Source organism: Nematostella vectensis, chromosome 2 (genome assembly GCF_932526225.1).
Source record: "Nematostella vectensis chromosome 2, jaNemVect1.1, whole genome shotgun sequence".
In the NCBI taxonomy this organism is placed as follows: domain Eukaryota; kingdom Metazoa; phylum Cnidaria; class Anthozoa; order Actiniaria; family Edwardsiidae; genus Nematostella; species Nematostella vectensis.
Window position 1 is genome coordinate 4,531,265 of NC_064035.1, and position 10,888 is coordinate 4,542,152.

Genomic DNA, 10,888 nt, shown 5'->3' on the forward strand with positions numbered 1-10,888 from the left:
TCTTGAATCTTGAAAAAGGCGTTTTAATACGACCAAAGAACATGCGAAAAGTCAACATAAACACAACACTAGACTACACACGTCTTTTCAACAAGTTGTTTTTATATATTTTTTACTAATTTTGTTTTTTGCCCTATGTTTACCGTAAATATCATTACCGACTAGTAAAGATCTTGGGCTACCTGTGTTCTTAATAATCGTGGAAGGGTTTCAAAGCCAGAAAATTGTTACTGTATTTAGGCTAAAAATCGAGAAAATGGGAGACAGCCGTGCAGCTAGTTTTTTTTCTCCTTTACCGTAAGCCATGCAAGAAGAGACAGCGATTATTATTATGATTATTTTTATTCATTTTTGCATGTAATCAAAAGAGTTGCCGTTTAAAACCAACAAAAACTAAAATTTCAACTGTAATTACTCAGCAGATTTCAATAAAAACAAAACGGTTCCCAAACGAATATGTCCAAAAAATACGGGAGTCTAGAGACCCAGAGAAGCGTTCAGGATAACAGGCGTGACCTTGAATACTGGCAGATCCTGTAGGTATCGAAGTAAATCAGAGGAGTAAACGGCTGGTTATCACAGAGAAATAGAGAAATGATGTTCAAACTACAAAGAAGAGTTTTTAGGCTTGTGCGTTCGTCGCAACGAACGCACATACCAACAATTACTTTGTACACATAAAGCACGGGGTACCTTGCGAGACGATTGCTCCAGTATAAGGCGCCAGGACTGGCCTCTCTCAGTACCACGGCCCGACCAAGATTGAACTTTATCTCCGCCAGAAACCTGTTGGATTCCTCATCTAGCTCTTGCTCATATGGCAAAAGTCGATTGTAACAGATTTCCTTCTGCGGTTCGAAACCCAATCGCCTCATAGTTCAGGCGGTGGATTTTCCACCGGAATAGATTATAGACTTAAGGTTTACAAGATTCAGGATCCTAGGTCATTTCCAGCTCGCTTAAAATCGGATCCAGGGAGATTTTCTGCGTCTGCTTTGCACGTTTCCGCAAGTTTTTTCTGTCGAAAACGAATGCGCCGTCGATACGAAAACTGGTCAGCAGAGAATTCACAAAGTTGAGTCCACGATTTTTTCAGCGGTTACATCCAACCTCTCCTGGCTATGTACTTCGTGTAACCCTATCATATGGAAACACCTGAATGCGTGTGGTTGCGATCAAGTGCGAACTGATGAAAACGTCAAACGAGCCTTTAAATTTTATCAACATACTTTTTTACTAGTTTACAATTTTCCAAAACAAAGGCAACAGAAGTATGGTAAGTATGATATGAAGATTGGTGAACTGCATAAAAGTATGTGGTATGAAGTTTTTTAGTGTTCGCATTATTCTTAAAATGTTTCACTAATAAAGAAAGGATCATAAAAAGCATTAAAGAAATGGGAAAGGGAAAAGAGGAATTCTGCAAGTACTTATAGCTGTTTTATGTTTCAATCGGCAAATAAAATGAGAACAAGTCATGTTGCCTCGAATCTTGACGCATGCACGATATTTTCTATTCATAAAAAGCATTAAAGAAATGGGAAAGGGAAAAGAGGAATTCTGCAAGTACTTATAGCTGTTTTATGTTTCAATCGGCAAATAAAATGAGAACAAGTCGTGTTGCCTCGAATCTTGACGCATGCACGATATTTTCTATTCACGAAAATAACAAAACTGGCATGACATATCGATGGCTGTATGCGAGAACATTTTAACTAAAACAATTAGACGCCGAAGGCTCCATCGGCGAGAGTCACAAGACGTACTACGCACGTAAATGTATTTTATAATTTTATTCGGAATGTGAGAAACCTGTTTTTTCTACTACCGGAGGTGACCTTGTCGGCTGCCTTTGACCCGAACAAGGGGGAGGGTTGTCTAGGTATTCAAATGTATTGTTAGATCTATTCCGGAGGTACGGAGCGAAGAAATGGCGTCGTCAACAATACTTGCTTCTTATTTGTTGAGAATTGGGAGGTTTCTGACGGGCAAGAGGTGGAAGTGACGTCATCACGTAGGATGGAAAGCATGAGAGGGAGCCTAAAGGAGGAGGAGGGGGACCTTTTCGGAGGAAGATATCGAGATCGTGTGCACATTGATCCAGAAGAATTGGACTGACACAACAATTCAGAGATATCTTTTTGGTTTATTAACAACCAAACATTAAGCCACTTTATTTATAACAAGGGATCGGCGTCATCACTCATACCCTCTATCTTCTGATATCTTCAGCACCACGTGATCCTCGTCAGCGTTCAGTTGACTGATTAGTTTTTGTGGTGTCTTCACACTGTGTAAACCTCGTAAGGATCGGCGCCTTTTCGTCAGGATATACTTGTTCTTGCATTGCTTGAGTTGCTGATTTTATTATAAAGACCTGTTGGTTGATGGTTGACAGCGGCAATTTGATTAACCCAGAACACCCTGGAAATATGGTAATCTTTTTTGTGATGTTTACTTCTGATGAGATGATAGCTTTCTTGTGAGTGCTAAATTTCAAAGGTTTCTGAGTCGAGATCGCATAGTGTCCTCACATAGAGATCTGCGGCGCTTGTTGCCATACGAGGGTCTAAAGATAGAAAACATATAAGTTGTTAAAAATTCGATGCAAGACATAAGAAAATGAAAAAAATGTCGTTATAAAGATTCCTATACTCCCCTTCTCTCACCCCTTCAAAAAAACGCACACACATACCTAGGACTGCGACCCTCTCACTCAGCAAATACTATAGGTACGTGCCTGATTGCTACCTCTGACTACCCTCTATCATTTGGCCACTTCCCAAAGAAAAATGAAGGGATAGGGGGGTGGGTAAGGAAAAAAAATCAATGCAGCCCAAACCAGACAGAAAACAAATCTATTCAACGATGAAAAAAATTATACACGTCTCGGAGACAAGAAACACCCCCTTCACTTTTCTAATAGTCCATCCATAATACTCTGGGGTTTGGGGAGTGGCCGCTTATTAGAGGGTGACTGCTTGATAGAGATACTACTGTAAATTAAGATCTTTCAACTGCATGGTTACATTCTCCGGTTACTGAGCTCACCTGTATCCAGTCCGCACTCAATTATGGGTTTTGCATGGTCATGAAATGTCGCTGCTGAATCGGAGCCCATGAACTCGTTCCCCGGACATCCTGAGTCGTCCGATTCAGACTTTGTGCTGTCCCCTACAACGTCATGGGTACCAAACCTCTCCTTCTCCACAACATTGCCTGGTTCATCACGGAAAAAACACGTGATTACTTCATTGCTATGTCCCAGATGACGCATCGGTCTGGAGTCTTCCCATGATGCATTATTACCACAGGCTCTACCAGCGGGCAGATCAGAGTTGTAACACTGAGTTATCCCTACTGGGATGTCCATGAGATGTTGTGACCCTGAATCTAGTTGTTTAGTCCTCCCAGTGAACTCCAAGTCTTTTCTCAAGCGCCGTTCTGTGTCTAGTTCAGGATCCCCCGGGGTAACCCCAACAGTATAAAATGCTCCTTGTTTCACATGCCTTACGGTGTTTGTGGTGTCGCTACGCACAGAAGCGTTTGCCTCGCGGCGAAGTTGCAGCTTAACAGGCTCCTTCGAAGTCGGGTTGTAAAAAAGCGGTAAACCCATTGGAAGTCGCGGTACCCTGGCGTTATCATCGAACGTCGAGTTCTCAATCTTGCTAGAACATTCCGTACGATAGTTCATTTTTCTGTCTGATAGAGCACGCCGCACTTTGGGACCCTTGACCACCCCAGTTCTCTTACCGGAGCTTACAGACATCTTTGTTTGGTTGCTGGAGTTTTGGACAACACTAGATGTCTCTAACTGTTCTGGTTTGCTGAATGCCTTAGTTTTCTTGCGAGCGTTAGCAACAGAAGGTGGTGAAGGAGACTGGTTTTGTAGAAAGTGCATTGATTTCGATCGAGGCAAGCGGAACCGACTGAGTGCGCGAAACGGCTGAGGAGATCGCTGTTGAATAGGCTTGTTTTCCGCCACGTTTAAGGCGTCAGGATCAAAGGCATTGTATAAAGACTTCGAGCGTTTAGTTCGTCCTTTCATTGACATCTTGAAGTTGAATCTTGACTGTGATCTGGGCAACTGCTTGATACGTGGAGCAATGGCCTTGTCTTTCTCGGTCTTATCGCTTACACTGGCATGATCCACCTGTTCTGTCTGTTTAGATAAAGCTGTTGCTCGTGCTAACCAGGCTTCCAAGCGATCATTGACTTGCTTAGCAAATACAAGCTGATCTTCTTTCCACAAGGCTCGACTACGAGCTACAGCGGCGCTTTGTTCTTCAGACATCACTCTGTTTCTAGCGGCCTGTCGCTGAGGACTTGAAAAGAGATCAAGCGAACTAATTGACCTACTATGGGCCTTTACATCTGAAACAGGGCTTTGGTTGTTCGGCGTGTTCTCGTGGAAGCTAAGACTAATTTCGGGTGTATCTGCCGGGCTTGTAACAGGCTTAAATATGTCTATAATATACTCATTATCATGATCACAATCATGGCCATAATCATCATCATCATCGTCATGCGAAGTGACGCGTACTGTTGGCTTGGAGAGTTGTCCTGGCCCAACATACACCGTATCTGTGCTTCTCTTTGCATTCTTACAACTTGTAATTTCATTACTTGTAATCACATTCTGGTCATGCCTGATATTTTGTGATCTTACTGAAACAAATTCCGTTTTATTTTCCGGTACTTTAGCTTGATCATCCGGTGATCTTTTCTTAGAAACACCTTGAAGTTTTTCCATGAAGTAGGCCTCGAGGTCCTTTAGTGACTCTTTATGGCCTGTTGGCGTTCTAGGAAGCTCCGCTACCTCGCTCTGTGAGCCGGACAAAGACGTAGACGGACTTGGTGATCTGAGTGGAGAGTCTTCCCCAGCGATCACAAGGTCACGTAAAGCATCCAGTAACTCCTGCATCTCTGTCCCAACACTACCTCTTCGAGTAAACTCTGGAAGCAGTTCTTCCTGATCTAGGGGGTACTCCCCTGCGTCCTTCTGTAGTTCATTGATGGAACTTAGTAACATCTCCATCTGATCTTGGATGTCCCTTCCCTCTCCGTGACGGAAAAGAGAGCTACGTGGATCATCAATCCCGTTTCCTTTTACTCCTTCACAGTTTTTGATCAATTCCTGGACCTCATTCTTGTGCACAATTATATTTAGAGCATCTGCTAGGGAATTACGCCTAGGCGATGAAGACGCTGATTTGACTAATGCGTTCAGAAGTAGAGAGCCTCCAATAGAACGACGTTTGACATTTGAAGCGCATCCGCTCTGTGACATCAGATCTTCCTCACGTGGCGATGGGCTCCGAGCCAAACTCCCTGACAGGGACGCCCTTCTTTGAACTGTTGAATGCTTCCAAGGCTCAAAACTTTTCTGAATCGTCAATGTCTGGCAGGACTTTGATTTAGAAATTCCACGTTTAGCAGATCTGCTCATTCGAGGCGAGCTAGAATTACTTCGACTAGGTGACACTGGGGAGCTATAACTTCTTGATCTGTCTCGCCTGTCACAAGAAGTTGATATCTTCTTTGAGATGGGCGGGCATGGAGACGCTGAACGGGATCGCGTCTTTGAGGGGACGAGTTCTTGCAATGCCGTGTAAAGGTCTTTTATCTCGGTAACTGAGGCCGAAGTACGACGCTTTTGCAGGTTCGGATAGACAGCGAAGTCGAAGGAAGACTCCGAGATGTTATACTGGCGAGGAAGGTCACTTCCTGAAAAGAAAAATATCAAGCAAATTATCGTCTAATTTTAGCAAAATATATATGGGGATATATAGGAGGATTAACACTGATTCAGACGACGCACTAAATGAGTGGCGGCACACACACTTACGCAATCAGTCACCTGTTGTTAATGTTGTCTTGACATTCGATCATCGCGCTGGTATCGCAGGCAAAAAAATATGCAAAGTTAAAATGTTTATTGCAAAAAGTATAAGGTCGTTTTACAGAAGGCTACAATCATAACAACCTATATGACCTATAGTTCATTTATTTGTTTGTTTGCTTGTTTATTTGTTTGTGTGTTTACTCGTTTATTTGTGCCTGCCTGTCTGTCTGTCTGTCTGTCTGTTGGTTGGTGTGTTGGTTTGTTTGTTTGTTGGTTTGTTTGTTTTTTTGTTTGTTTCTCAAAGCTTTCAGTCATTGCGCGACTCTCACACGTTTTCCCCAGACCCTAAATCTGTGCAGTACGTGTACCGACAACTTCCTGCCCCGTGGGGAGCCACTTTATTTTGATCCACCGTCTTTAAAAGGGTATAAACAAGTGCTGGATAACCAGAGGAAGAATCCGTAAAGCTCCACATTTTCCGTAATATGCATTTACCAATAGTGTTAAAAATCAGTGTTTCAGTTGCCCTTGGAGTGACACAGGGAATACGAAGATGGATTTCACTTTGAAACACCTGCGTATCATGCATATAAATAAGGTTATATTTTTAGAAGAAAATCCAAATAAACTAAAACTGGAAACAACCTTTAGGTCTGAAACGTACATCCTGGTGATCGAGTTTTTTATTTTATGTATATGAGCGAACGCCAAAGTCACAAGTCATTTTTATACCCATTTATCCAACTGAGTAAGCATTAAAAGTGAATAGCTCCCAGTCTAAGTTCTATTAAGAGATCTAAAAACTATATTACAAAGGGAAATATATTTCCATGAGTGCTTTAATTTGCGTCGTTTATATTTTGTATTATTTTACCTTAAACTTTATCGACAAAGTGCCTGAATTTAAAATTATATGTACAAGTTTCTATAATTTGAAGTTTATATGACTTACTTCTTTTTGTTCGAGTTTTTGATTCCATTCTTTGTGGTAGAGCCAGCTATTTTCTGCCCGGTAGCAGGAAATTATGAATTATTTTAGCACGAGTCTACCATAGCGAAGTACTTAGCGCTTTATCAATTACGTTTCCTCTCGTCCTTGTCAGAGGTTCTAAGTAACATTGCGCACACGTTAGTACGCACGCTTTGACAATCCCCTGGAGACGGTGAATGGATACCCATCGCACGCAGCGAAATTGTTCCTACTTCTTGTCAATAAGAAGCACAAACTCAGCCGTGAATAAAAAGATGAAAAGAATCCTGACCGCACTTTACCAGCAGGTGTTGCAAAAAGCAGTATTGTTTAAAGGAATTCTAAAGAAAGTTTGTAGCATAATTTCTCTGTGTTGACAATAAATGTTCCAAAAAGAGTTGCCAATGTTTACTCTTCCGAGAGATAACATTGCGAATTGTTCAATCGCGTATTTTTTTGTGTGTGTTTAAGTCTTTTGTTTTTGTTTTGCGGGGAAGATACCTCTCCATTTAGATAATTACAACTGTAAAGTGTCGAGCAAATCAATTGATGAATTCGACTAAAAAGCCCATTAAGTAACTGGATCGGATTCAAAGCGTATTGAACGTGGTAAATTTGTTTTTATGTTTATCTTTTTTTTTTACCAATCAAACATTCGCGGCATCCTCACTGATAGTCAATGGTAGTTAATTTGTCATCAAAGATCTTCTGGATCACTTCTAAATCGTCTTCTAGTATTTGGTAGATATTTCTCACTTAATTTAAGTTTATATCTTGTTATACTTTTTATAAAACAAATCAAAAGATTTTTACCTTATTGTCTTTATTCTAAAAGTTAGATAAATTGAATAAATACTATTCGAAGAAAATCGTTTTGAGCATTTATTAAAAAAAACTTTGCTGCTTTTTCTTGTACAAATATGTAATTCGTCTAAGAACCTGAGCAATCATTTTGCAGTAGTTCCTGTCACTCTGGTTTGATGCACATCTTCAAGACCATTAAACCGTTAGATTGATTCTTGCGAATCTCGTTATGTTTATTTTGCATTTTTCTTTTGGCCCGTCCACTTCTCACGGCCGGTACAGGCCGATTAAGGGGACAGCGAGGCCCCCTTTCGATGTGCTCGCAGTTTTTGGCTTATGCTAGAATGCTCGCGCAATTTTTTCCGCCTTGCTCGCATGCTCGCGCAAATTTTTTCGCCGTGCTCGCGCAATTTTTTCCGCCAAAAAATGCTCGGTCTCGCATAAAAAACTGGGTGCTCGCAAACTCGCAAGTGCTCGCCAAAGACCATTTGGGGGCCCTACATCGGGTAAAGGATGCCGCTATTGCTACTGCGCACATCTCTTGCGCATATAAATCTAAATTCCCGCGAGAATCCCAAACACTTTTGAAGAGGTCGATTTGACTTGCATCTCTCTACATACATTTCAAATAAGGTTGAAATCGGACTCAGCCATTACCTGCGGTAATGGTACATGGATTCTCAAGTGTAACCTTAGCTGTTCAAAATTGATAATTTTCCCGTACGTACAAGTTCAGCTGGCTTTAGGAAGTATGTCTTTCTCATGTGTTGTTTTGTAGACAATGTTGTAAGACATTGTTGTGCTAATTCAAGCTTGTGTATACTGTTCATAATTTACATTGTTAGTTTGTTGTTAGTTCGCAATAAAAGCTCAGCTTTGTGTATTTAGAGTGGCATTGTTTCATACAAGGACGTGGACGTCTAGACTTGTCCCAAGAAGAAGCTTTCTCTTCCTATCGCTTAACAAGGCGCTGGTTTTAGTCGTATTTCGCACTTCAGGAGATTTTTTTGAAATCTTAGAAATGAAGCACTCCACCCTTACAACGATGTCAAGATCTTAGATTTATAAAACTGTTTTTTTACTATGAGGAAATTATTCTAGGGACTATAAAACTCATGTACTTTCAAGTACATGAAGTGTGTTATGGACATTCTTTGCGAGTTCTTTTAGAGCTACAAACTTAGATAATTAGCACCTCGTTATTTTCTATTGTTTCATTGTTCTTAAGTTTTCTTATTATACCATTCCATACTCTGTACAAAGAAGTTGCAAACGGAATATGATAGTCTGCACTTTTCATTCTTATCACTTTTAGTTCAGCAGGAACCAGGATTCCATCAGTTGTATGGTGTTCGTGGTAGGCTTAGTAGGAGCTTGCGTATGTCAAGGAAATGATTCAAATCAAACTAGTGATCACAAGGCCTTGACGCTAGTTAAAATAAAAGCTCTTACCCATTCGATTATTGTACCTCGCCTGAGCTTCTTACCAAAAACAGTGACGTGACAGCATTTGGTATCAAAAATCTCCCGCTAAATCTTCTGCCGCCGTCATATCATGGCCGCTTTTTTGTGCAAACATCGTGGTCGCTAACTGTTTACCTATAGCCGTCTAAAACATCAATCTTATCTGTAGCAATTAGAAATGATCGTGTTAAAAACAAACAAAAAGACAACTGGGTCACCACCAGCAAACAAGATCGTTGCGTTAAACTCTTTGTTTTATGAATTGCTAATGATAGCAATGATAGAAAGGAGTTTTGAGACGAGTTCCTCACACTTGCGAAAGCATTCCGATGTCGACGAGGAGACTCGTGGTGTTTCGGTGAAGAGCAGCTTAGACTAAAGGATAAAAAGATAATATAATTTCTCATACAAGTACCGAGTACGTGCTAGAGGATTAAGTTGGAAATTTGTAGATATTAACCGGCTTTTGTTTTATATCTAAATAAGATGTTAAATATCTTACTCGCTATCTTTTATGAGATAAATATGATTCCAAAGTCGAAAAGAGTTTCCCGTTTAATTAAACACTCCTTGAAATCTGACAAGATGTTCATTCAACACTTGCAAATTACCAAGGACTGACGTAGTTCTCCCTTATTCTAGACATAATACGTCTGTCTTCCCGCGTCTTTAGTCCTCCCCAATCATAACATACGTCACGCCCCTAGCCTTTAAAAACTTTATTCCAATGATTTCCATTTTGATTGGGATTTTTTATGGACGTGTTCTAGATCGCGCGAGTCCGCAATGATTCAGTAATTTGTTTATTTATTTCAAAAGTTGATAATTGATTTTAACTGATTGATAATTTTGTTCAATGGCTTATTTCACTAATTGCCAGTTGGCGATGGTACACGAGATATTACTTTCAAGAAAATTTAAAAACTCCAACATTACGAATCACGAGCACACTCTCTCTTTTACGAATAAATATATTAACCATATTCTATTTTGTATATATATTTCACAATGGTTCTTTTCTTCTGTTTGTCATAAATGTGACCGTGACACAATGTGCAACGAGTAGAGTATTTTCGGGGCACCAGTCGTAACATTTGATTTCTTAATTCTACTTTTTCATACTTCAATGGATAGCATACAGTTGTTAGCTGATTTTGACAAAGCAAGGACTAGTTACAGTAGCTGTGGGAAAGAACAATGGGCCCCAGATTTACGCCGAATGCCTCAAGTTTTTTTTTCATGCTTCTTTCTTCCCTTTCCGTTATTACCCACCCCCATCGCCACAGATTGTTTCGTCCTTCAAAGGGTCCGAAAGGTGCTATCATTGGAGTGGTGCTCTTAGAAAGTGTATAATCCCTTTGATAGTACTGTACAAGGGAACTTTCTAGAAAGCTGAAGCACAGACGGAGACAACTATCCTTAAATTAGTCCATATAATTCTCCGCTGTATGAATGTTAATATCTTTCTTATTTCCTTTTTTCTAACGCTCTGGGTTTTTTTTGTCCCAACCATGTGATGTGAACAGACCAGAATTTACTCGAAACACTACCATTTCATTATGTTCTTATTGTTGCCACTGTTTTTTGTAGTTGGCAAAGCATGTCACTCTAGCAAGGCAAATAAGACAATGTGACAATTTTTTTACCTAGATCTTACTGTGGAAAAGGCAGAAAGACCAAAAATAACAGGACAATGTCCTCAAAATTTTGATTTTCTTACCTGGTACTTTCAGATAATCCATCAAATCAATATGTTCAATTCCTTTAATCCAGGAATTCTTTAGCTTCTAAAGGTGATATTGCCT

At 40.3% G+C, this 10,888-nt stretch overlaps 2 protein-coding genes across 4 annotated transcripts in view; both read right to left on the reverse strand.

Moving 5' to 3' along the window:
* Positions 1-1,045, reverse strand: part of LOC116615990 (proteasome activator complex subunit 4) — a 32,924-nt gene extending 31,879 nt beyond the window's left edge. For both annotated transcript variants that reach the window (XM_048723772.1, XM_032377755.2), the window contains exon 1: positions 694-1,045. In XM_048723772.1, coding sequence (XP_048579729.1) covers positions 694-875 — 182 coding nt within the window. In that variant the 5' untranslated portion in view covers positions 876-1,045. The remainder of the gene's footprint in view (positions 1-693) is intronic.
* Positions 1,046-2,126: 1,081 nt separating this feature from the next.
* Positions 2,127-9,394, reverse strand: LOC116616000. 2 transcript variants are annotated; one of them, XM_032377771.2, is made up of 3 exons: positions 9,072-9,394; positions 3,052-5,727; positions 2,127-2,569 (listed from the first exon to the last, which is right to left on the reverse strand). In XM_032377771.2, exons 1-3 carry the CDS (start codon positions 9,073-9,075, stop codon positions 2,490-2,492), a joined length of 2,760 nt encoding a protein of 919 aa, XP_032233662.2. In that variant the 5' UTR covers positions 9,076-9,394; the 3' UTR covers positions 2,127-2,489. The 2 variants fall into 2 exon arrangements, with proteins under 2 accessions (XP_032233662.2, XP_032233661.2); XM_032377770.2 differs by lacking the exon at positions 9,072-9,394 and adding an exon at positions 6,798-7,211.
* Between the last annotated feature and the right edge of the window lie 1,494 nt (positions 9,395-10,888).

What these genes read in the sequence shown, in the direction of transcription:
- LOC116616000 (XM_032377770.2), bottom strand. Translation starts at nt 6,825, where the DNA reads ATGGAATCAAAAACTCGAACAAAAAGAA. An exon ending in AAAAACTCGAACAAAAAGAA is followed by an intron (nt 5,728 to 6,797) that starts GTAAGTCATATA and finishes TTTTCTTTTCAG; the next exon opens with GAAGTGACCTTCCTCGCCAG. An exon ending in TGAGTGCGGACTGGATACAG is followed by an intron (nt 2,570 to 3,051) that starts GTGAGCTCAGTA and finishes TTCTATCTTTAG; the next exon opens with ACCCTCGTATGGCAACAAGC.